This window comes from Oncorhynchus tshawytscha, linkage group LG18 (assembly GCF_018296145.1).
Source record: "Oncorhynchus tshawytscha isolate Ot180627B linkage group LG18, Otsh_v2.0, whole genome shotgun sequence".
Lineage (NCBI taxonomy): Eukaryota > Metazoa > Chordata > Actinopteri > Salmoniformes > Salmonidae > Oncorhynchus > Oncorhynchus tshawytscha.
In genome coordinates this window covers 21236134-21260475 of record NC_056446.1, presented here as the reverse complement: position 1 = coordinate 21260475, position 24342 = coordinate 21236134, and the positions used below count along the sequence as shown (strand labels likewise).

Sequence of the window (24342 nt, the reverse complement as noted above, 5' to 3'; positions counted from 1 at the left end):
GCACCAACAGCCTCCCGAATGGTGCAGTGGTCTAAGCTGTGCAACTAGAGATTCTGGGTTCGGGTCCAGGCTCTGTCGCAGCCGGGCCGCGACCGGGAGACCCATGGGGCGGCGCACAATTGGCCCAGCGTCATCCGGGTTAGGGGAGGGTTTGGCCGGCAGGGATGTAGTTGTCCCATCGCGCACTAACAACTCCTGTAGCAGGCCGAGCGCAGTGCAAGCTGACTTCAGTCGCCAGGTGTACAGTGTTTCCTCCGACACATTGGTGCGGCTGGTTCCGGGTTAAGTGGGCATTGTGTCAAGAAGCAGTGTGGCTTGGTTGGGTTGTGTTTCGGAGGACGCACGTCTCTCGACCTTTGCCTCTCCCGAGTCAATACCGGAGTTGCAGCGATGAGACATGACTGTAACTACCAATTGGATACCCCTTTTTTGGGGAGAAAAAGGGGTAAAAATGTAATAAAAAATTAAAACAAGCACCAACAACAGCTATGCATGGCTAATTTGGCTAGCTAGCTACAAGTTAACTTCTTAGGTAACGGGATAGACCCGAAGCTAACACATAAGTATAGAAAAGCCCTACAAAAAGTAATAAAAGTTAGCTAGTATGGGCAGGCACAATAATGAGAGCGAGAGAGAGGGAGTAGATTAGATAATATAACTACTCGTGGCACCTCCTCAAATCATAGAAGAATTGTAAGAAAGTAATCCAAAGGGGATTAATAGCAATCTTGCATTGTAAAACACATAAATGTGATCATGAAGAAAAGACAGTATGTCACACCTCATCACCTTTTATAGTGACATGTCACATGGGTACAGTAAGGGTGTGGCGTGACTGTAAACATCTTTGATATTATTCATCTTAATCACATTGCGTGAAGGGGAACCAATTCCCATAGTTCGTTTGGCATCCCGTTGTGTCAATCAATTGAGACGATCAGACAACACTTGTATCCTAACTGCAACTTGTCAATATTCAAAAACCCTTTTGCAAGCCTCATGTGTCCCCATGATCTGTTTTGTAACATGAGTCCCTATGAAACACAGACAGACACACACTCTGGAAATAGATAGTGATAAAGTTGTGAAAAAAACGCGGCACCAAGCCACTGGCCAGTGACTTAATAAGCTGATTGTGGCCTGGCTGCTCATTGTGCCTGCTAGCTACTACTTGATAGCTTAATTGACAAACACAGAGTTGGAATTAGCTAGCTAGCAAATTATTTTGTCTACTGATAAACAGTGTGTAGCTTGCGCTTTATTTACGATAGTTTGACAGCTTGCAGATGATGAAGTTGTCGACATGTTATTGTTCTCAGAAATCAGTACTGAGCGCGAAGCCAGACTTTCCCAACTCGATAGACTGTTTGCACTGACTAGTTTTCATGCACATTTTATTTCGTTATTTTGGGTTGTACTTTTTACCCCTTTTTCTGGATATCCAAGTGGTAGTTACAGTTTTGTCTCATCGCTGCAACTCCCGTACGGACTCAGAGAGGCGAAGGTCGAGAGCCATGCGTTCTTCAAAAGACGACCCTGCCAAGACGCACTGCTTCTTGACACACTGCCCGCTTAACCCGGTAGAAAGCCACACCAATGTGTCGGAGGAAACACCTTACAACTGGTGACCGAAGTCAGAGAGCATGCGCCCGGCCGCCACAGGAGACTCTAGAGCGCAATGGGACAAGGACATCCCGGCCGGCCAAACCCTCCCCTAACCCAGACGACGCTGGGCCAATTGTGTGCCACCTCATGGGTCTCACAGTCGTGGCCGGCTGCAACACAGCCTGGGATCGAACTCGGGTCTGTAGTAATGCCTTTGACTGCTGTGCCACTCGGGAGGCCTCATGCTAATTTCACTTGAGAAATACTGCACCAAATAGCTTAGCTATGTACAATTGCATGACTAAGACTTCCTTTGCAAAAACGTCTAAATTAATTAAAGATTTCTTAATTTATCTTAGATTAATTGTGACTATTTTAAGGAAGTGACTATTTTGAGGAAGTGACCATATTGTTGCTACGGTGCTAAGGTACGATATGTGAACATAACACACCCACATCAAACCACACTTCCCAAGACAACTCTCGTTTTTTGGCATCAGTCATGGCCGCTAGCATTTCTTAATGAGCAATCTTCAAAACAAGGACAAATCAGGAAGGATATTGCAGAAAAGTTCTCCTGCAACAGGGTGATCAAATGAAAATCCTATAAATGTACAGTAAACATTAACATATAATTTGTTGGCTAAAGACCTCAGGTCTTTCCCTTGACAGCCATTCTGTGAATTGTCTCTCTCTGTCTGTGCTATGCTAAACTAATCCCTAGCAGTCTCCTGCCTACTCTATCATTAGCATTGCCACCTTTGGCTGTGTAAATAATGCAGGCCAGACATTGGCTGATTAATGCATTATTCAGTGGAGAGCGGATCACACAGTACAAGGCATGAGTCCTGCTAGACCTAGCCTAAGACTAGGCCGGCCACCTGACCACACACACATAGCCAGGTGGAACACCACCCATCCACGCAACGGAGGATGACTGGTTTAGTCTGACTCAGGCTGCAAGGCCGAATGACAGTGATTAATAATGTCTTGTCATGAGGCAGACCTGTGTCTTTATAGAAACAGAGTTGTTTGGTATGAAGTTGCAATTCTGTGGTGATGCAGGAAAAATTGTCTACTGGTTAATAAGCCAACTTGGATGTAAAGGCCTATCTACCTATTGTCGGGCTACATATATCTGTTTTCTAGTTGTTGCCCGTGCATTGTCAGTTGATGTACGGCATAGTGTGTAGGCTATACCTGTGAAACCAAGTAAGGGAGCTCTTTAGCTAATCAATAACAAAACTAGCAGACACTGCAGCCCGTGAAGACTTGAAGACATGCATTCCTGCCATAAGGATCAGTGAAGGGAAGTTTGGGAGGGGTAGTGTGCAAGGGCAGCAGGCAAGTGAACAAGAGCATTGTGTATTATAACTATCGGCCTCTGTGTGTGTCAGCCTGTCTTGAATTATGACCACCTCTCTCTCCAATCACTATGGGCTGCACATGTGAGATGACTAGGGGTCACCAATGGGGTCATCTCCATGGAAACATCAATTAATGTTACCACTCTGCCCACATGCTGGGCAGGAACATAGAAATGTAATGCATTGGTTGAAGATTTGCCTAACATATAAAGTGACATTCTAATGAATGTCAAACAAATTGTCCATAGACATCTAATACAAATGATGCAGTTTACAGTGACATGTGTTCTACACTTGATATTGCCTCTGTGTGTGTGTGTGTGTGTGTGTGTGTGTGTGTGTGTGTGTGTGTGTGTGTGTGTGTGTGTGTGTGTGTGTGTGTGTGTGTGTGTGTGTGTGTGTGTGTGTATGTGTGTGTGTGTGATTACAGTATGTGTGTGTGTTTCTGTGAGTTCTGAATAAACAAATGTCTATCCTAATCAAGTTGGAGAGTAGGCCTAAAGACCCGAAATATCAATATATGCAGAAAAGGGTGGGGATGGGAGTGCTCTTACATTCCAGGTGCTTTTTCTTGGGCGCCATCACCTCATGAGTGGTGGCTTTGCAGACGGCGCGAGATACCTCTGATCCCGTCAACTGGTACTGCGCAGCGGCAATACGATCCGTGAGCGTCTGCCCCGACATTTTCTCCCCGTGTAGTCGACCACCTCAAGAACTTATTTCACTAATGAGAAAAAAGAATATGAAAAGGCGGTCTTCCTACAGGAATACGGGTATCAACGATGCCAGTGCAGTGCGGTCCTCTCCAAATCCCTCACGGATAGGCCTGTGACCTTCTGAATGGGTAACACATTTTCAAAATTAGCTCAAGTAAATAAATAAAGACATAATTTGAAATTAAATAATTAGGTCACGTTTATATGTGTGTTCTGACATGGTTAGACTTACGCAAGATTGCTCTCTTCCCTTGCCTTGTGTCCCGTTATAACGTCCAGTTCAGCACCTTGGATAACGCCACTCTTACGTAACACTACGCTGGCAATAGAATATATTTCCTCGCACCACAGCAATAAAGCAATAGGCCTAACAAAGAATCAACCAGGAGATCGAAAAGGTTGCGACCGCGCAGCGCTTCTTGTCCTCGGAATGAATGGATTTGGCCAAATGTCCAAACTTCATCAGAAATCCACAGAATATTCTCTTATCCGTTTTGCAGGAACATCGAATTGACGGTCAAGTGTTTCCACTCCCCACGCAAAACGGTAAACCGGAGGAGGTAAATGCACGGGTAGAATGTAGAGCTTTCAAAATAACCGTTTTGTAGTAATGACGCACAGTGTCCTTGTCGGCTCGTGGGTTAAAATATTCCTACCGGATCTTTTTTTCTGATCAGGAATGTCTGATAGAGAAGGGCAACGCGCCTCTTTGTCTACAGCAGTTGCGCCTCTTCCCCCTGTGGCAGTAGCCAACACTGACCGGCGCACCAATCCAAGGACGCGGAATAGGCTACTCTATGAAGATGGAGATGTTGGAAATAATTGTGTATTTAATTCACTCGTTCGTGTATTTATTTATTTAGAGTGTCTATCTGTCTGCGGTTCTGTCCTCTCTTCCCTCAGTGCAGTCAGTGTTAGGTCAGGGTCAGGTGACGCTTTATTAGCCGACACACGCCCAAGTCTACCACGCTCACGGTCGTGCGTTCTTAAAGGGGAGTATTCCTGTAGGCCTACAGTATATAACTCATATCGCTAATATGACAGTGTTCATTTTCAAGTGTGCACTGCTGCAAGGGTGCACAATATTAAAAGCCAGGTTCGAACACACTGCGCACAGGGATTACCTTATTTTTTCCAATTGGCAGGTGCCCTCATGACGCTACTCTCTCAATTAAACTACACTCTCATTATTACTGTAGCCGTGCCTGGTCGTTGAAATTTTGCCGCACACTGTAGCCTATACAGCAATATAATTAGCATAATTGTATTGCCTCGACCCCTTATAAGTAAAGTTGCGTTGTCTGCCGTTTGTTGCAAAAGCTATACAGAGCAAGATAATATAATAGACAATAACTGCATTTTATTATACACATTTATTCTAGGCACTTTATTAAAGGCTCTATGATTAAAAATATACCGTATTTATTTGTCTTGGGGAAAAAAAACATTGGAAAAACAAACCCACTAATTGTTCTTGTTTGAAATCGTCGTCTAAAACGGTGGCCACTGAATAAATGCATCAAAACAGAATGTGTAATCCGCCCAGTTCATGTGCTCAGATTATTGGGTTCGTTCCAAGTAGCAGCGCACCACAGTTGAAGGGCGTGGTCACGTGACGTACCCTGAACCGCAGCCACGTCGCCAGGAGAATCAGGAAGCTTTCCATTCACTCCACTTCCTTGGTAGCTTCTTCTTCAACAACTGCAAGTAAGTGAAAGAAAAACAATTGATCAGTTTAGTAAGTATTTCGAAATTAATAGTCTGTATTCTATTGATCGTTTAACAAGTAAATTACGCTGCACGTATGTCAGAGGAGCTCAATCATGTTTCTGCTGTAGCTAGCTGGTTGACATGAATGTTCAGCACAGACAACGTTACACCTTTGACCCGTAAAGTATGTCCTAGTAGGGCATAGGTTTATGGTGGATTAACGACGAATGCATGATGAACATGTTTTCTCAGTCACCTCATTAAATTGACAAATCAAATATTGTAATAGTGTTTACAAAGGTGTATTGCTGTCGTCGTTATTATTGTAATGTGTTCAGAATGAATATCAGATCATGATGATTCTTTGGGATTCCTAACATGTTTAGCCCCTTGACGACTATAAACTACATGTTATGAAGGAGAGGAGCTGAAGAGAGGAACCAATTTAAGACTATCAGGACATCCCCTTTGTTTCCCTGTTATGTGTTTCAGGAATGGCCCAGTTTGAGGAAGTATCCCAGAAGTCTGCTGTCCACCCTAAACCTGTAGGGTTGGTCCTACAGTATGGTACTGCTGGGTTCCGCACCAACTCTAAGCAGTTAGACCATGTCATGTTCCGAATGGGTTTACTGGCCACACTCCGCTCCAAGAAGACTAAGGCCACCATCGGAGTCATGGTCACTGCGTCACACAACCCTGAGGTGAACAAAACATGAAGTGCATTCAGTAGCCTATTAATCATTCACTGTGTTTGTGTGGCTTCAGAGTCTCTCTTTAACTGATAGTCTCTGGTGTTTTATTCTGGTGTGCTCTCAGGGCCAATTTTCAGATATTATTAGAGGAAAGTTGTCTAGTATTGATTTGGTTTCAGGTAAACTATTGCTTTTCTGAATTACACAATATCCATGTTTCTCTCTCCCCCCCCCCATTTACCTCACCCTCCATTTACCTATTCCTCTCATCATACCCCTTCTTTCCGTCTCGCCACCTCTCCCTTCCTATCCACTATCTCACCCCCTCTCCAGGAGGATAACGGGGTGAAGCTGGTGGACCCCATGGGGGAGATGGTGACCCCTGCGTGGGAGGTCTATGCCACCCAGCTGGCCAACGCAGAGCAGGAGGAGCTACTCACCGCTCTGAAAGACGTCATAGAGAGAGAGGCCATCAGCATGGCCCAAGAGGCCAGCGTGTTCGTGGGCAAAGACACCAGGTACTGGGGTGTTCGCATTCTTTAGAAACTAAACTATAACCATGAATATCAATATAACGGGGTGAGTTCCTTTTGCATCACCCGGTGTCCTGGGTGGGTGGAGATTTAACTTTAGGACCAATGGAATGGTCTTAAATACGTAAACTCTTTCCACATGAGGCACCGGGTGATGCAAATTAATGCAACCGTTCTGATTGGTCCCAGAAACCAATGGGTTGGGCCAGAACACACGTGGGTAAAGCGGCGTCTAAAAATGTGTCATTGGCTTTGATACTCTCATTGGTTAGATATGATCCAGTCACTGATGACTTTGCTTTGTACAACATTTTGACGTCACCACAAACAACTTCAAAGATGGAATTCTCAGACTGAACTATGTAGCGAACATACAGCAGAGGAAGAATTCAGTTTGAGTCGTCAGGCAACTCCGATATCTCCTTAGACGTTTAATCTGATTGGTTGTGTTACTTCAGGCCCAGTAGTGACAGCCTATCACAGGCAGTACTGGATGGAGTCCATGCCCTGGGAGGCCACAGTAAAGGTGTGTTAACTCTTAGGTTTCCTTAGCTGTCTATTATGTCAATCCTTCTGTCATTCTTATTCGACTACACCTTGGTGTGTGATTGATTGTTGGTTATTTTTTATTTTTTTGTAAATCACTGATTTGTATCTTTCCCTGTCTATCAGACTATGGCTTGGTGACGACACCCCAGCTGCACTACATGGTATGCTGTCAGAACACCCAGGGTCGCTATGGTGAAGCCACTGTCAAAGGTTACTACCGGAAACTCTCCCAGGCTTTCATCCAGCTCACTAAGAACGTAAGACTACATCACCTCTGTCTGTTTGTAACACTATAATAACCTCCATTTAATAAGCATGACAATACATAAAACATTTGTATTCTATCATTTATAATCACATACACACATTTGTAAGCAGTTATAAGCATGTATATTATTTTATAAATCATGTATACACATTTTCAAGCAGTTAAATGATTGCTCATGAAAAATAATGTTACCCATTCCGCCCCCCCTCTCCAGGTGCCTAACCGTACAGATGATCAGAAGGCCCTGCTGGTGGACGGCGCTAATGGTATCGGGGCTCTGAAGGTGTGTGAGATGGAGACCTACCTGAAGAACGAGCTGCAGCTGTCCCTCTTCAACGACGGCTCCAGCGGGAAACTCAACCACCTGTGTGGAGCCGACTACGTCAAAGTACAGCAGAGAGCTCCCAAAGGTGCGACTGCAGTCCAGCAGACCTCTCCTGGTCTCTTTTCTCTCCATGTGTGCCTCTCAATAGACCACAAATAGCATCCTCGCCCAGTTTCCTGTATTTTATTTGCACGGCATCTGTATTGCTGCGAAGAGATGGGGTAAGTCAAGTGAAAGCTATATGGAGAACATCCACTTGCAACTGTCATTTTACATTTCAGATCTGTATAGGGAAAGAACAAGAAACAAGGAGAGGAAGCTATTTAAGATTATTTACGTTAGTCATTTAGCAGATGGTCTTATCCAGAGCGACTTACATTAGCAAGTGCATACATGTTCATAGTTTTTTCTCAAACTGTCCCCCGTGGGTATTCAACCCACAACCCTGTATTTGCAAGCTCCATGCTCTACCAACTGAGCTACACGGGGACTGCTGTTATTGAGGTAGGGCTCACCTCTTGGTGTGTCCTAATGCACCGTGAGGTCGACACCGAACTTTGACTCATGAGTGTGTCTCAGACTACAGGTGACTGATAAACAGACCTGCTATATCTCACTATGAAACGCAGGACAGTCAGGATTGTTATATTATAGTTTCCATGTTTGGCAACCAGAGGGAAGACATCTCAATGAGTTACATGTAATAAATACTGTCGGCCACAGCCAGACTCATGAAGTGGATGGCTCTGACCCTTCTTCTTCTCTTTTTTCCTCTCTGTCTCTCTCTCTCTCTCTCTCTCTAGGGGTGGAGATGACTGCTGGGGAGCGTTGCTGTTCCTATGATGGCGATGCTGATCGTATAGTTTATTACTACAGCGGCTCTGCAGGGAGATTTCATCTGCTAGATGGAGACAAGATTGCCACTCTCATCAGCACCTACCTCAAAGAACTGCTCACACAAGTATATGCACACACACTCACACACTTGCTATACTTACCTTGGATGCTTTAATCTCTGGTGGGCAGACTGCAGTAAACATAAGTGGTACTGTCGATTTGTCTCTATACAATGAGCACCGTTCGCTAACGAGCAGCAATAGTTCCGGGGCTTGGGTTTTTCATCACTGGTTATTTGGACAAATCACGATTTCGCAGGTGTTAGCATCTTTTGAAATTTGGAAGGGGAGGTGACATTCGGCCCATAGCTTGCGAAGACAGAGGGTGGAGTTACTTGTTCCGGTTCTGCTCCTCGTTTAGCATTTCTTCATTGCTTCTGTATGGACTCAGAACTTAATCGAGCAGCTGACCAATTACGCAAGACTTTAGTTCTGGGTTAACCAAGATGAATGATGCTTAAACACGCCCCTACATAACACACACGGACTCGGTACCATCCTCATTCAGAAGTGTGCACACACTAACCTGTGTTCCCCCTGTGTGTGTTTGGGTTTGTGCAGGCTGGTCTTGACCTGCAGATAGCCGTGGTGCAGACAGCGTACGCTAACGGCAGCTCTACACAATACCTGGAAGATACCATGAAGGTGTGGACACACTCCTCAGTCTTTCCAACACACACATGCGATCAGTGCTGACCTCTCCTCCCTCTTCCCAGGTAATAGTGAGGTGTACCAAGACAGGAGTGAAACACCTTCACCATGCAGCCCAGGAGTTTGACATTGGTGTTTACTTTGAGGCTAACGGCCACGGGACTGTGAGTAAGCCACATACAAATACACACTCGCACTGAAAGCATGCAATCAATGGCCGCCCGTCTGACTATGGTTATGTTGTGGTCCTGTCTCAGGTTCTGTTCAGTAAAGCAGCAGAGGAGAAGATTCAGAAGCTAGCCCAGGACTCCAACACCAACGACGAGAGGAGGAGAGCTGCACTTCTACTGCAGAACACGGTCAACCTCATCAACCAGGTATGGCCACACATTGTCAGGTCACCACAGGGTGTTTCTAAATATGCATACTACAGTACCGCGGTCCGAGCATGGAAATTGGAGCATGCATCAGTCGGAGTCCAAATAAAAGCACGGAGGGCACTCCTTAGATGCGTAATCCGCTTGTGCACATTTCTAAGCATTATTATTTAACGAGGCAAGTCCGTTAAGAAATATAACACAACCGCTGGTGGACATTATTTGGGCTGATGCAAGAGAAAATAAACTCTGACTTCAGAATGAAATATTGCCTATTCACATCTCATATGTTGCCTGACTACAGTATTTTATCTTGATATGTTAAAGGTCCAATGCAGCTGTTTTTATCTCAATATCAAATCATTTCTGGGTAACAATGACGTGCCTTACTGTGATTGTTTCTTTTTGACCATTTTCATTGAAAACAAACAGTTTCTTAGCTAAGCAAATTCTCAAGATATTTTTTTTCCTAGGACTGTCTGGGAGTGGTCTCATTGGGGAGGGGAAAACTGACAGCTAGCTGTTATAGACGGCTTAGCTGAGAACGTCACAAAAATGATGTGCATGCTTCAGTGGGGCGGCAGGTAGCCTAGTGGTTAGAGTGTTTGGCCAGTAACTGAAAGGTTGCTAGATTGAATCCCCGAGCTGGCAAGGTAAAAATCTGTTGTTCTGCCCCTGAACAAGGCAGTTAACCCACTGTTCCTAGGGCAGTTAACCCACTGTTCCTAGACCAGTTAACCCACTGTTCCTAGACCAGTTAACCCACTGTTCCTAGGGCAGTTAACCCACTGTTCCTAGACCAGTTAACCCACTGTTCCTAGACCAGTTAACCCACTGTTCCTAGACCAGTTAACACACTGTTCCTAGACCAGTTAACCCACTGTTCCTAGGCCGTCAGTGTAAATAAGAATTTGTTCTTGACTGACTTGCCTAGTTAAATAAAGGTTAAATACATTTTTTAAAAATGGGACAAAAGTCCATGTGTTGTTGTGATTCTGGATGACCAGATAGCTATAGCAACAATGACAAACTGCCATGTGGGAACGTAAGTGTTTTCTTATTCTTGATACCTTGATTTGTTTTGAGGTGTTTTGACTGACGTCACCTCTATGCTAATATTTAAAAAATTCACTTGCTAGCTAACCAACAACTGTAACAATGTATTTCATAGACAACAAGTGCTCATGTGCAATTTATTCAATAAACATTGGAGGCAAAATATAGTTTACATGTTGTCAACAATCTAAGCCAACCCTGTTGTTTTTGCCCCATATTTGCGCACTTGTTGCTAAACAACCAACCCATCTATTGGCAGAGAGGTTTGGAATTGCCTTTATTATTGGTCCATTAACACATTTTCTGGTGATGTCACCAGGCAGGCCAAAACTCCAACCCACCAAAACAGGCTGAAATTTCAGTTCTTAAGGCTCACACACATCGTACCGAATGTGGCTCTAGCATTTGTCTGCCGATCGTTCAGCACACAGCGTTTTAGGGACCACCCGCTGTAGACGTCTGACTGTTGACATTTTTTCACGTGAATAAACTATCTGGTTAGCTAGAGTATTGCTATTGACATATAGCTAGCTGATAGTTATAAAGTAAAACGTTTGCTTTGTGTATATCTTGTTTCATCTATTGGTGCCATTGGCCTGGCTGGAAGAATGTTCAGTGAATGGGGGAGGGGCGGTGTGAGGTAATACAGTAGGGGAAGTGCGAGTGCTTCTCAAATGTAATGTTTTATGTATTCTCCACACTCCCGTCCTCACAAGAACATACTCAAGAGAATGTCCTCTGAGAATGCACTCGGCACATGAATGTGCAGCACTGTAATATGCATATTGCAAAACACCCACAGTCAACCATTTTAGCAATTCAGGGACTACACACAGTCATTGCAATGAAGGGTCAAATTCTGTGTGCATTACTTACATTTTTTTCTCTCCCTCTCTCTGTAAGACTGTAGGAGATGCTATCTCTGACATGCTGCTGATTGAGGCTGTGTTAGCCATCAGAGGGATGACAGTACAACAATGGGATGCCATCTACACAGACCTGCCCAACAGACAGCTCAAAGTCAAGGTGTGTGTTTGTGCGTGTGTGCACTCGGGGAGTTGCATCGTATGTTTCTATAAATGACTGTATATTAAAAGGAAACTAGTACATACGTTTTAACACAGTTCATCCCAGTGCCTCACAGTTGCAGTGTTGTTGTGCGGCCTATAGGTGGCAGACCGGCGGGTGATTGACACTACAGATGCAGAGAGGAGAACAGTGAGTCCAGCAGGTCTGCAGGAGGCCATAGACAGCCGGGTGAAGAAGTACAGACGGGCACGCTCCTTTGTCCGTCCCTCTGGCACAGAGGATGTGGTCCGAGTGTACGCTGAGGCAGACACACAGGTGGGACTGAGGCTGAGACATGGAGTGATAGTGAGCCACTCAATTCACCTTCCATGTTCACTCACTATGCCTTTAACTTTCTTTGCACTTTCTTTTTCTGTCTCTCACTGTCTGATGGTGGGGGTGGTAATGTGTTTCTGTGTGTTTCAGGAGAGTGCCGATGCCCTGGCACATGAAGTTAGCCTGGCAGTGTACCGCCTCGCTGGAGGAGTAGGAGAGGAGCCTAAATCGTTATAAAACACACACACTATGCAATTTAAGTCTAACGAAAAATCCATTAATCTCCTGAAGATGGACTACACTTCCTGAATCCAGTCCCATTTTGTAGCCTTTTTATCAGGTGCCAAATCATTTTATACGGTATACTGCATTTAATACTGTATTATTGCTACTTTTCTATGAGTCTGGAAAATGTGATTGATTTCAGTAAATGTGAAGAGAGCATATGCTAAATAAGGTTAAATAAAATGTAATCCCCCTTCTTACCCAACCTTAATCCAGTCAATGTATTTGTTTTGTACTATTCCCATGTAATTATAAGTGTTTACATTACCGGTTATTATTGTCGATCAATTTAGCATTTCTGTTCATATCTGAGTAACTGCACTGCTATGAACAGATCTCAACTGGAAAGACTGTGCTGCTATGTAATTGTTCAACACCAAGAGTAAAGATATGAAAGTGAAACTGACATCAAACTTGTTCTGCATTTCTTTTTAGTTCGTATCCTCTCAAAAACCCTCCAGTTACATGGAATAAATGGCATGCATTAGTACATAGACTTAATTGCCTTATTACTTAACAGAATAATCCAAATACAGGTATACTCTCTGAAATGACCACATCAAGAGAAAATATGGTAATTGCTTTTTTTTGTGTTTTTTTTGTTGTTGCTTATATAGAGAGATGATTCTAAGACACAGGGAAGTTAAAGGCTAACAGAAAGGCAGTGTGAGGCTCAGAGAGTTTAGTGCAGCCAGAGACACACAGAAGAGGACCATAGGCGTCCTGATCCTGAAGACCATTATCTGAGGGGGTTGGTGTAGAATACATTTGTGGGTGGAAGAGCTAGGGCTTAGGTCTAAAGGGTATTGGTCTAACATTCTAATCCTTGTCTGTGTCGTCAGCAGCTCCGGAGATGGAGATGGTGCATTCCTGTTTGTCACTCTCATACATGTCTTAACTGTTCTGAGATAAAAGGCCAGGACAAAAGTGTTTTGAAAATGATACTGGGTGACACAAATATACAAATGTATACAAAAATGTACACACTTAGCATATTTTCAGATGACAAAAATGACCGGTATTTCATATTTTATCGATAGATCATAGGTTATGACCCAGGCTTGCTCTACCTGATGAGAAGAGTCTTCCGCTCAGTCATCTCCACTGACTGTTCCTCATAGCTCTCTGTTGATTTCACCTCCACTGCCCCGACAGGGGCCTCTTTGGGGTTTCCGTTATGTCCATAACTGGGGACTCTGCCCGGTACCATACCCATTCCCAGAGGCACTAACGGAGGCAGAGGCGGAGCAAGCACTCATGCTAGCACTGATGGCCATGCCCCCTCTTCCTCCACCCAGAGACATGCTCTGTGCCATGGTATTGAGACTGGTGTCCTGCCCTCGATCAGCGCCCTGACAAATACACAACCACAGAGAAGCAATGACAAAACACACGTACACTTACTAACATCAAAAGAACAACCATATCAAAAGACATGCATTGCTGCCTTTCCTTGTCTTCTCTTTTTAATCTCCTCCACAGATCTGACAAACCCAGGATAGTTGAAAGCAATATGGATGATTCCTACTGTGAATTTGCTTTCACCTGTCCACTTCTGTCTATTCAAGAAGGAGATAAGACGCAAGAAGAGCAGAAGCCTGTTTAGACTATTGGGGAAGGTGTGATGTCACCTGTAGGTGGTGATCTCATTCTCCAGGGCCATCTTGATGTTGAGCAGCTCCTGGTACTCCCTCAGCAGCAGAGCTATCTTCTCCTTCATCACCTTCATCTCCAGCTTCAGCCCCTCAATACTCTCCTGTGGAAAACACACACAAGCTTTTAGGTCATAGGGATCCATCTCTAAGCGGCTGTTAGAGTCCATTTAAAAAAACTCACTTGTTGCCCACTTTTAAAAAAGCCCTGACCTGCCGTGCTTCTTTCTACAGTAAAGATGTGTTGTGGGAGTTGCACTACTCACCAGATGTGTCTCCTCTGTCATGCGTCTCCCCACAGCATCACAAGTTGGCGAGGGGCTTGAGATCTGCACCTGGTAGGAAGAGGAGGCGGCGAGGGGGCCCTCGAAGTGGCGGCAGTAAGAAGACATCCTTTCTGGGCTGCGACTCATGATGATTGCCTTTAAGTGTCTTCACCTTAACTCACCGCTGGAAACTAATCACAGACTTTGTTAGTAGATCAAAATAAAGGGTTGAATGAGTATACATTATTTATACAATGTGTTTTATTACACTGGGTTTAAAGAATGTTTACAGACAATAATAATCTAGACTAGCCTACTCTCCTAAATTAGTGGACCATTAGTGGATGGAGTGAATGAACTGCAAAATTACCCAGCCTCACTTTCACCCCCCTCTTCACCTTCTTCGCTAATGGGACAACATTTTTGACGTCACTTGTAAGGTCATACGGGTTCTGAGGTGCTAAATTCACTGCTGTGAAAGTTGTTTTCCATAATTTGACAGACACAATGTTGCGTCCTCTAACTATCTCTGTGTTAGGCTCATAGAAATATAATATATTTCCATTGTTAGGATACTTCGGTACAGTAGCAATATTATCTTTACTAGTTAATTTCATTGACGACAGGAGATGTGCCTTTCCCCACCATTTACTACCCCGGAACCTCTTCGCGGAACACAGGCATAGCACGCCCAGTCTCCGTCAGAACAACATTGTGTGATGCTACTGCAAATTGATAAACTGACAATTTTCTATTGGTTGTCACTAGTTACCACAGCCACAAAGTCAAAAGGCCCGCCTATTCGACCAATCAGATGAGGGAGTGTGATGACGCGTATGCCAGTGCAGAAGGCCCACCTATCCGACCAATCAAATGAGGAAGTGTGAAGACCCGTACTCCGGTTTGCGGGAAAATACTCATTTTCGAAATGGCATGTCTTGAGTTTAAATTTGAGGACCCAAATAGAGAGATCGACGGAGGAGGTGCAATGACGAAGTAGCGTAAGAATGGCGCTGTTAAAATCAGAGATTAGTGTCCTGAGTATACACCTTCGTTGAGATGTAAATGTTTTATTTAGACAAGTCAGTTGAGAACAAATTCTTATTTACAATGACGGCCTACCAAAAGGCCTCCTGCGGGAACGGGGCTGGGATTTAAAAACAAATAGGACAAAACACACATCACGACAAGAGACAACAACATAGCATTGGCGGCAACACAACATGACAACAACATGGTAGCAGCACAAAACATGGTATAAACCTTTTTGGGCAATTATGTGTACATGCCTACGTCTTCTCATTACAAACAAAGTAATATTATTTGCAGGTCTTAATTCTATGTTGAGAACCTTGATGATCTTGAAATGGAGTCAGACTGCAGTTGTGCGGCTCGGGGCTTAATCTGTGGTGTGCTTTGCAGGGTGCTGTTATGAGTGGTGATCAGAGGGATAGCGTTGAGTGTAGAGGTGGATCAAATGAAAGGGAATATTTCTAGTGTTTCTGACGCCCACCGTTTGGTGAGACGCGGACCCGGTGGCAATGGAGATAGAGCTTTGACACCGAGTTTATTCCTGATAAGGTTACATTTACTATTCTGTGAGGGCCTATGCTCTGAACCCGCTTTGGTGCTTTAGGTCCCGAGGATTAGGACATGTTGCAGCAGAGTAGAAGGGAGATCCCACGAAGTGAGGAATGTGCTCATGCAAGGCATAGTCCGAGGGAGTGTACAGTTTGGATAGAGAAAGCACTGTGTGTCAACTGTGGGGGTGCCCATGCAACTGGGGATCTGAAGTGCACTGGGAGAGAGCGAGACTGGCTGAGATTGCCAGAGTTCAAGTGGGGCAGAAAGTGTCCTATGCTGATGCAGTGAAGAGAGTTGTGTATAGAGTAAGTCGACTGGGAGCCACCCAGTGAGTAGGCCTGAAGAGAGAGCCAATAAGGTTAGATTTCTTGCATTTATAGCCATGGTGATCAACTGCATTGCACTGATGGGGCAAAAATCACGGAAGATAGATGTGGTAGTTGCAGTAGCAAATAAATATTTGGGTGTGAGAGATTTTAGTGCAGAAAATCTACAGGAAGTTTTGAGAGAAGGGGTTCCATCCTCCCAGGCCTACAACTTGTTGTTGGCTCGTTTAGGGCCCAAGTAGTGGGGTGTATAGGTGCAGGGTTAGTTGGTGGTGCAATTACATTTTCCCCATTCCCCTTTTCCTTTAATTTCTTTGTTTTGTCACAATGTGGAATGCAAAATGTGTTTGTTTCGATGCCATTTTAAAAACAATGCAGATATTGAAATACACCTATTAGATGTAATAAATGTATCACTAGTCACTTTAAACAATGCCACTTTATATAATGTTTACATACACTACTCATCTCATATGTATATACTGTACTCAAAACCATCTACTGCATCGTGCCTATGCCGTTCGGCCATCGCTCATCCATATGTATTTTTATGTACGCATTCTTATTCATTCCTTTACACTTGTGTGTATAAGGTAGTTGTTGTGAAATTGTTAGTTTACTTGTTATATATTACTGCATGGTTGGAACTAGACGCACAAACATTTCGCTACACTCGCATTAACATCTGCTAACCATGTGTATGTGACAAATACAATTTGATTTGATTTTGACAAGTAACTATGAGTAAGGGCAAACATGATACGATATGGGTGCACCTCAGCCACGCTCAAGGTCCTAAACGATATAAGAAACCTTACTGTGCAGCCGTATTCATTGATCTGGCCAAGGCTTTCGACTCTGTCAATCACCACATCCTCATCGGCAGACTCAACAGCCTTGGTTTCTCAAATGATTGCCTCGCCTGGTTCACCAACTACTTCTGATAAAGTTCAGTGTGTCAAATCGGAGGGTCTGCTGTCTGGCAGTCTCTATGGGGGTGCCACAGGGTTCAATTCTTGGACCGACTCTCTTCTCTGTATATATCAATGAGGTCGCTCTTGCTGCTGGTGAGTCTCTGATCCACCTCTACGCAGACGACACCATTCTGTATACTTCCGGCCCTTCTTTGGACACTGTGTTAACAACCCTCCAGGCAAGCTTCAATGCCATACAACTCTCCTTCCGTGGCCTCCAATTGCTCTTAAATACAAGTAAAACTAAATGCATGCTCTTCAACCGATCGCTACCTGCACCTACCCTCCTGTCCAACATCACCACTCTGGACGGCTCTGACTTAGAATACGTGGACAACTACAAATACTTAGGTGTCTGGTTAGACTGTAAACTCTCCTTCCAGACCCATATCAAACATCTCCAATCCAAAGTTAAATCTAGAATTGGCTTCCTATTTCGCAACAAAGCATCCTTCACTCATGCTGCCAAACATACCCTTGTAAAACTGACCATCCTACCAATCCTCGACTTTGGTGATGTCATTTACAAAATAGCCTCCAATACCCTACTCAACAAATTGGATACAGTCTATCACAGTGCAATCTGTTTTGTCACCAAAGCCCCCTATACTACCCACCATTGCGACCTGTACGCTCTCGTTGGCTGGCCCTCGCTTCATACTCGTCGCCAAACCCACTGGCTCCATGTCATCTACAAGACCCTGCTAGGTAAAGTCCCCCCTTATCTCAGCTCGCTGGTCACCATAGCATCTCCCACCTGTAGCACACGCTCCAGCAGGTATATCTCTCTAGTCACCCCCAAAACCAATTCTTTCTTTGGCCGCCTCTCCTTCCAGTTCTCTGCTGCCAATGACTGGAACACACTACAAAAATCTCTGAAACTGGAAACACTTATCTCCCTCACTAGCTTTAAGCACCAACTGTCAGAACAGCTCACAGATTACTGCACCTGTACATAGCCCACCTATAATTTAGCCCAAACAACTACCTCTTTCCCAACTATTTAATTAATTAATTTTGCTCCTTTGCACCCCATTATTTTTATTTCTACTTTGCACATTCTTCCATTGCAAAACTACCATTCCAGTGTTTTACTTGCTATATTGTATTTACTTGGCCTTTGGCCTTTTTTGCCACCATGGCCTTTTTTGCCTTTACCTCCCTTCTCACCTCATTTGCTCACATTGTATATAGACTTGTTTATACTGTATTATTGACTGCATGTTCGTTTTACTCCATGTGTAACTCTGTGTCGTTGTATCTGTCGAACTGCTTTGCTTTATCTTGGCCAGGTCGCAATTGTAAATGAGAACTTGTTCTCAACTTGCCTACCTGGTTAAATAAAGGTAAAATAAATAAATACGCTTGCAAGCTGAGTTTGATGAAGACATCGGATTACCACTTGCATTTAGAACGGTTGGTTTTAGAGTAATACATAGCCAAATCATTGATGGATCACTAGATAAAAGAAATGGATCTCTCGTTTTCTCCTGCAAGCCGGTTCGCACCTGCGTCATCACACTCCCTCGTCTGATTGGTCATTTCCCATTAACCATAAACCGGCATTCGCGTCATCACACTCAGTCATCTGATTGGTAGAGTAGGCGGGCTTTCTGACTTTGTGGGTGTGGTACCTAGTGACACCCTCCATTTGGAATTCGTTTGACAAATTTTCAAGACAAATGAACAGAATTTAAAGTTGCGTTTTCTACCTCAACTATTAAGCCATGGCGGGGAACTTCTGGCAGAGCTCGCATTAGTAAGTGTTCTGGCCAAACGTGATGTATAAGGACTGTGCATGGCAAATAAACTCCTTTGTTTTGAGGACTAAGTAGTTGGCAAGCTTGCTAGCTTAGCCCGCTTCACAGTAGCTAGCTAACGTTAGCTAGCTAACAGCTAGCTAACGTTGTGTTCGCCCACTCTCATGTTAGGTCAATATTAGCGTAGCGGATAAACATTTTCAATAGCTATCAATGCAATTCCAAGGGGTAATAAGCTAGTTATGAATGCTAAGATTTCTTTATTGAGCCAGCTAATTATTGTGCCTCTGTGACAGCCTAGCCACTGGTCGTCAAGGCATTTTGTGTTGATTATTTCTGACGCACCGCTATCAGATTTCCAATCTGCAGCGTTTTGTTATGATACTGTGTGTATGTGATCGCTCGTTGTGCAATTCATTGTCTCCTTTCTGTCATTAGTTTGCAGTGGGTCCTGGACAAACAGGACCTGATGAAGGAGCGTCAGAAGGATATGAAGTTTATGAATGAGGAGGAGTACTGGAAACTGCAGATCTTCTTTGCCAATGGTATCTAAAGAAGGCTATCTTTAACTGTATTTCTTCTGATTCCACCTATTGTGATACATCAGTGTGGTGGGAACAGTTTTTTGTGATGGGAGAATTAGCCTACTGTTGGTACAATATCACATCACCCTGAGGTCTGGTCTCGTAGCACTCTGTTCAATAACCAGCAATGATCTTGTTTACATATCATCTTTTATATTCTAAATGATCTATTGTCTTTTATGGTTGCTTTTTGATATGTTTGACTTATTCTGTTCTAGTCATCCAGGCCCTGGGTGAACACCTGAAGCTCCGTCAGCAGGTCATCGCTACAGCAATCGTCTACTTCAAACGTTTCTATGCCAGGTGCTTATGCCGTTTTCATGGCAAGAACACTATGTTCTATTCATTATGGAATTCTAAATGTCATTGGGGGAGCATCGTGCTCCTAAGAAAAAAATAATTAATCGGGCTCCTGAGTGGCGCAGCGGTCTAACATACTGCATCTCAGTGCTAGAGGCGTCACTACAGACACCCTGGTTCGAATCCAGGCTGTATCACAACCGGCCGTGATTGAGAGTCCCGTAGGGCGGCGCACAATTGGCCCAGCATCGTCCGGGTTGGGCCGGTGTAGGCCGTCATTGTAAATAAGAATTTGATCTTAACTGACCTGCCTAGTTAGATAAAAGTTAAATAAAAAACATCAAACTTTTATAATAGCTCTTCCTAATATCTCCATCTCTCTCTGTTTGCAGGTACTCCCTGAAGAGTATAGACCCGGTGCTCATGGCTCCTACATGCGTGTTCCTGGCTTCTAAAGTGGAGGTATATGGCCTGATTTCCCATTCTTTCCGTTCCACATTTCATAGTCTGTGGGAGTAGGGATGGGGTTAACTGCTGTGTAACATAATCTGTGTGGGAGTAGGGTTAACTGCTCTGTAACATAACCCCAACGCTACTCCCACACAGATTAACTGCTCTATAACATAACCCCATCCCTACTCCCACACAGATTAACTGCTCTATAACATAACCCCATCCCTACTCCCACACAGATTGTTACAGAGCAGTTAAGTAGGATGGGGTTAACTGCACTATGACAGCATCATCAAAGCCTCTGTCTCTTCCAGGAATTTGGTGTTGTTTCAAACACTCGTCTGATCTCTGCAGCTACGTCCGTGTGTAAGTCAGGAGACACGCTCAAGTGTGTCCATTTAGATATTAGCTTATTTTGAAAATGACAAATACACTAGTGCTGTGGTAGAAAGGCTACATTCATTCTGATGGGTTGTGTTCATGTAATTCCAAATCTAACAAGTGTTTTTTTGTTTTGTGCAGTAAAAACCAGATTTTCCTATGCCTTCCCAAAGGAGTTCCCTTATAGAATGAACCATGTAAGTCTTACCTAACCTTACTATTCACTTAGGATGTGCTATATAAACAGTTCTTAGGTGTAATAATGTACTATTTATTATACAGTTATTAGATAGGATATCATTCATTGTTGGAGCTAGATGTTACGATCATGTTGCATGGTGGTGGGACCAATCTCTTACGCAACATACACTCACTATATTGTGGAATATTTATCCACCACTATGAGTCCATTACGGTGTGTGTTGTAGTTAGGTATCAGTATGTTGATGCCACATTCCACTAGCAATCACATGCCTATGGTGAAACTCCCATCGCTGTGGGAGGTGATTTTGACTGGTTGGTGGCGTGTGTCCTGGCCGGGGCGCATTTCTCCCTGCGGTGCTAAGTGGAGAAGGTAAGGCAACACCGTTGGCAGCGCCAGTTATTTAGAGTTACCAGAACCCCGTTGGAGCTGTCCTAACACCTTGCCTGTCCAAAAGCTGTGTAGACTATTATTGATTTGGTGTGGAGCGAGCGAGGAGATGATGGTGATTCACACTAGAGATTCAGTTAGCAGGATGCTGCTAGTACCAGATACTATTTCTCAAAACTATAGAGGCCAATAGAGAGAAGGAGGGTTCTAAATTGTGACTATGAAACTGATATATTTACTAAACTTCATCTGCTTTCCTCATGACAGATATTAGAATGTGAGTTCTACCTACTGGAGCTCATGGTGAGTATAGAATGCTTTGTCTCTCACAATACACTCCATGCTGGATCATATCATCCATTTGTTGGATGGATGGATTAACTGATCTTGTGTGTTCCAGGACTGCTGTTTGATAGTGTACCACCCCTACAGACCCTTGCTGCAGTATGTGCAGGACATGGGGCAGGAGGACATGCTACTGCCGTTGGCCTGGTATGAGTTATTCTTTGTGGGAGCATGTGTTGATTTTATATGAACTGTTGGAACACTCATGGTTTCCCCTTTCTTCGTTCTAAAGGAGAATAGTGAATGACACGTATAGGACAGACCTCTGTCTACTCTACCCTCCCTTCATGATCGCTCTAGGTAAGACTCCCTATCAGACCACTCACCTTTACTACTGCTAGATATTCAGCTCAATAAAATATAGTTGAGGTGTTACACTAAATGTCTTCCTCCTGCATCCACAGCCTGTCTGCATGTTGCCTGTGTGGTGCAGCAGAAGGACGCCAGGCAATGGTTCGCTGAGCTCTCTGTAGACATGGAGAAGGTAAGGCAACACCATACAAATGGCTTATTTCAGAGGGGAAAGCTGATTGTATGTATGTATATAGATCCAGTTGCCTTAGGGATAATAGAGTACTGTGCGGTGACGTTTATTCCCTGCTCAGATTCTGGAGATCATCCGAGTCATCCTAAAGCTTTATGACCAGTGGAAGAACTTTGACGAAAGGAAGGAGATGGCTGTTGTGATCCACAAGATGCCTAAACCCAAGCCTCCTCCCAACAGGTACTGAGATCTTTCCTAACCCCACCTCAATGTCCTAGTTATTGGCTGTTTACATGACACATCCACTTCCTGCCTAAACTAACTGTTCCCTGTTTGTTTGTGTACCAGTGAGAATGACCAGAGCTCTAATGGGAACCAGAACAACTCCTACAGCCAGTCATAGGCAACGAGATGGTATCCATGGACAGGGTGCAGGGGGAAACTTATGTCGCACAATACCGTGGTGTGACATCAGAGACAAATCATATGTATTTCAACTGATAGAATAGCAGAAAAAACAGGGTACCAAAAAAGCCCAAACCCTCTTTTCTGATATGGTTATTCCAACCAGAAGACCAAGTCTGCACACGCTCAGTCCGCCTTTGCTCATACGATAACTCATCAGAGAGATGGCCACAGGAATGCTGGCATCAGTCAATCGGTGCCAGCAGTCATGTGTTGCCACGTTACTCAGTCTTTCAACAGTTAACTTTATGGACCTAAACCAAACTGCAAGAAACAGGAGGATGTAGGCAGGGAGGGGGGGACTTTGAGTTGTGATTATCCTGACATCCTTGAACTCTCTCAGGGATCAGTCATGTAATATGGAGCTCCATGGGACCAGAGAACTTGACCATTAGTGAGTGTGTGCGCGTGCGTGATTGAGTGGCCCATTTTGATAGTTGCTTCATTCCTCAGGGATAATAGTAGTCCTTTATACTGGTATCTGTAAGATGATTGTACCCTGTACTGTTTTCGATGCGATCTGATAGGATGTAAGGCTGTTTGATTGTTACCCGATTGGATGTCCTGCTATCTGAGGTCTACATTGATTGGTTGCAGAGTTTAGCAGGTGAAGTCACGGGCGAGAATGTAATTTCCAGGGGTGCACACTAGATTCAGATGTCTTCATTTACTGTTATATCTCCTGCCCAACCCATCTCCAACCTTTGCAAATAGCCTTACGCATATCTTTATTCCTTTTATTTTAATATTTTGTGTTTCGCTTGATGAGCAAATTTGCATGGGTAGAAATCATGAACTGTATTAGCTAAGTCTGCTTCAAGTAAAAGTGCTCAAATGTGTTTACTATCATGATTAAAAAAATAAAAATAAAAAACATTGTCTAAGGACCACATTTATTTGTTTTTGGTGGGGAGGGAAGGTTGTATTTTAGCCTTGTTTTTTATTGCATATTGAATCAGTCCTACATTTGCCAGGTCCAGTGTTACTTATTGTCTGCACCTGCTGTCTATTACATCAAATTGAAGTGTCACAATACCTTTGTGCATATTTACTTGTGGATATTGACATATTGTCTGTGCTGTAAATAATACAGTGGGAGTGATTAGTGTTTGGGGTTGAGTTTCTCTTGTGTTATGTCTGTGTCCAGAACCAGGTGATTGAATGCCTTACAAAATAAAGCTGCTTGTCAAGGGACTTCAGAGCTGTGTCCTATTGCATGGAAGTGTAATGTTTTGGGGGGGTGTTCATTCTAATTAGTCCCCTCTCTTTGGGGGCATCCCAATAGTAAATTCCTATATTTTGCTTCATATACCCCGATGTGAAAAGAAAGTCAAGATGAAGTCAGACGTGGTAATCCTCCATATTACTTTCACCTACTGGCTGTTTACAAATCATTACAGATGGAGAGGAAAATAATTAGAGGAAGACAGTTTTGAGATGATTGAGAGTTTAGTTTGGACTCGTTTGAAATGTTTAATCGTCTGGAAGTTTCTATCACACTGCACTGAACATCTTGCATAAAAAATGTCAGTCTGCCAAAGTCACAGGCTACACCACCATTCTGAGGAAATAGGTATGTGGCTGTAGTGCGACATCTAGTGGTAAGCAGATGTAATGCAGATTAGTTACATATAAATGCTTGCAAAGCAGACCTGTCCATTATACTGGGACTACTGGAAGAAAAAAAAGTAGCCTCGACAACTGCATTGACATTGGTAGGAAATGTAGTATTGTCAAACTTATTGCAAAAACAGTCATTGTTGTTGGAGCAACATGGTGTATTTGTTGATGTTTTTGCCCTC

General features: G+C 43.8%; 4 protein-coding genes across 16 annotated transcripts in view; 2 read left to right on the top strand and 2 right to left on the bottom strand.

Moving 5' to 3' along the window:
- LOC112217677 (clathrin coat assembly protein AP180-like) overlaps nt 1-4641 on the bottom strand; it is a 47450-nt gene extending 42809 nt beyond the window's left edge. For 8 of the 12 annotated variants that reach the window (XM_042300815.1, XM_042300819.1, XM_042300818.1 and 5 more), the window contains exons 1-2: nt 3921-4640; nt 3527-3696 (exon numbers count right to left, since the gene is read on the bottom strand). In XM_042300815.1, the coding sequence (XP_042156749.1) occupies nt 3527-3656 (130 nt within the window). In that variant the 5' untranslated portion in view covers nt 3657-3696; nt 3921-4640. Of the gene's footprint in view, nt 1-3526; nt 3809-3920 lie in introns of all 12 variants that reach the window. The other 4 variants (XM_042300824.1, XM_042300825.1, XM_042300816.1 and 1 more) reach the window with 3 other exon arrangements.
- Nucleotides 4642-5263: 622 nt separating this feature from the next.
- pgm3 (phosphoglucomutase 3) lies at nt 5264-12780 on the top strand. Its single transcript, XM_024378138.2, has 13 exons — nt 5264-5395; nt 5891-6099; nt 6424-6608; nt 7082-7149; nt 7296-7429; nt 7655-7850; nt 8569-8726; nt 9223-9306; nt 9378-9476; nt 9570-9689; nt 11649-11771; nt 11916-12089; nt 12240-12780. Exons 2-13 carry the CDS (start codon nt 5893-5895, stop codon nt 12324-12326), a joined length of 1635 nt encoding a protein of 544 aa, XP_024233906.2. The 5' UTR covers nt 5264-5395; nt 5891-5892; the 3' UTR covers nt 12327-12780.
- On the bottom strand, nt 12603-14965 carry LOC112217690 (desmin-like). The gene is made up of 4 exons (XM_024378155.2): nt 14663-14965; nt 14293-14483; nt 14006-14130; nt 12603-13726 (listed from the first exon to the last, which is right to left on the bottom strand). Exons 2-4 carry the CDS (start codon nt 14437-14439, stop codon nt 13630-13632), a joined length of 369 nt encoding a protein of 122 aa, XP_024233923.1. The 5' UTR covers nt 14440-14483; nt 14663-14965; the 3' UTR covers nt 12603-13629.
- A 559-nt stretch (nt 14966-15524) lies between these two features.
- Nucleotides 15525-23421, top strand: ccnc (cyclin C). Of its 2 annotated transcripts, none has more exons than XM_024378148.2 (12): nt 15525-15547; nt 19375-19481; nt 19739-19823; nt 20213-20282; nt 20588-20639; nt 20796-20851; nt 21514-21549; nt 21647-21738; nt 21824-21891; nt 21996-22075; nt 22197-22315; nt 22424-23421. In XM_024378148.2, the coding sequence occupies exons 2-12, from the start codon at nt 19406-19408 to the stop codon at nt 22476-22478; spliced, it is 789 nt and encodes a 262-aa protein (XP_024233916.1). In that variant the 5' UTR covers nt 15525-15547; nt 19375-19405; the 3' UTR covers nt 22479-23421. The 2 variants fall into 2 exon arrangements, with proteins under 2 accessions (XP_024233916.1, XP_024233915.1); XM_024378147.2 differs by lacking the exon at nt 15525-15547 and adding an exon at nt 18787-18935.
- Nucleotides 23422-24342: the final 921 nt, after the last annotated feature.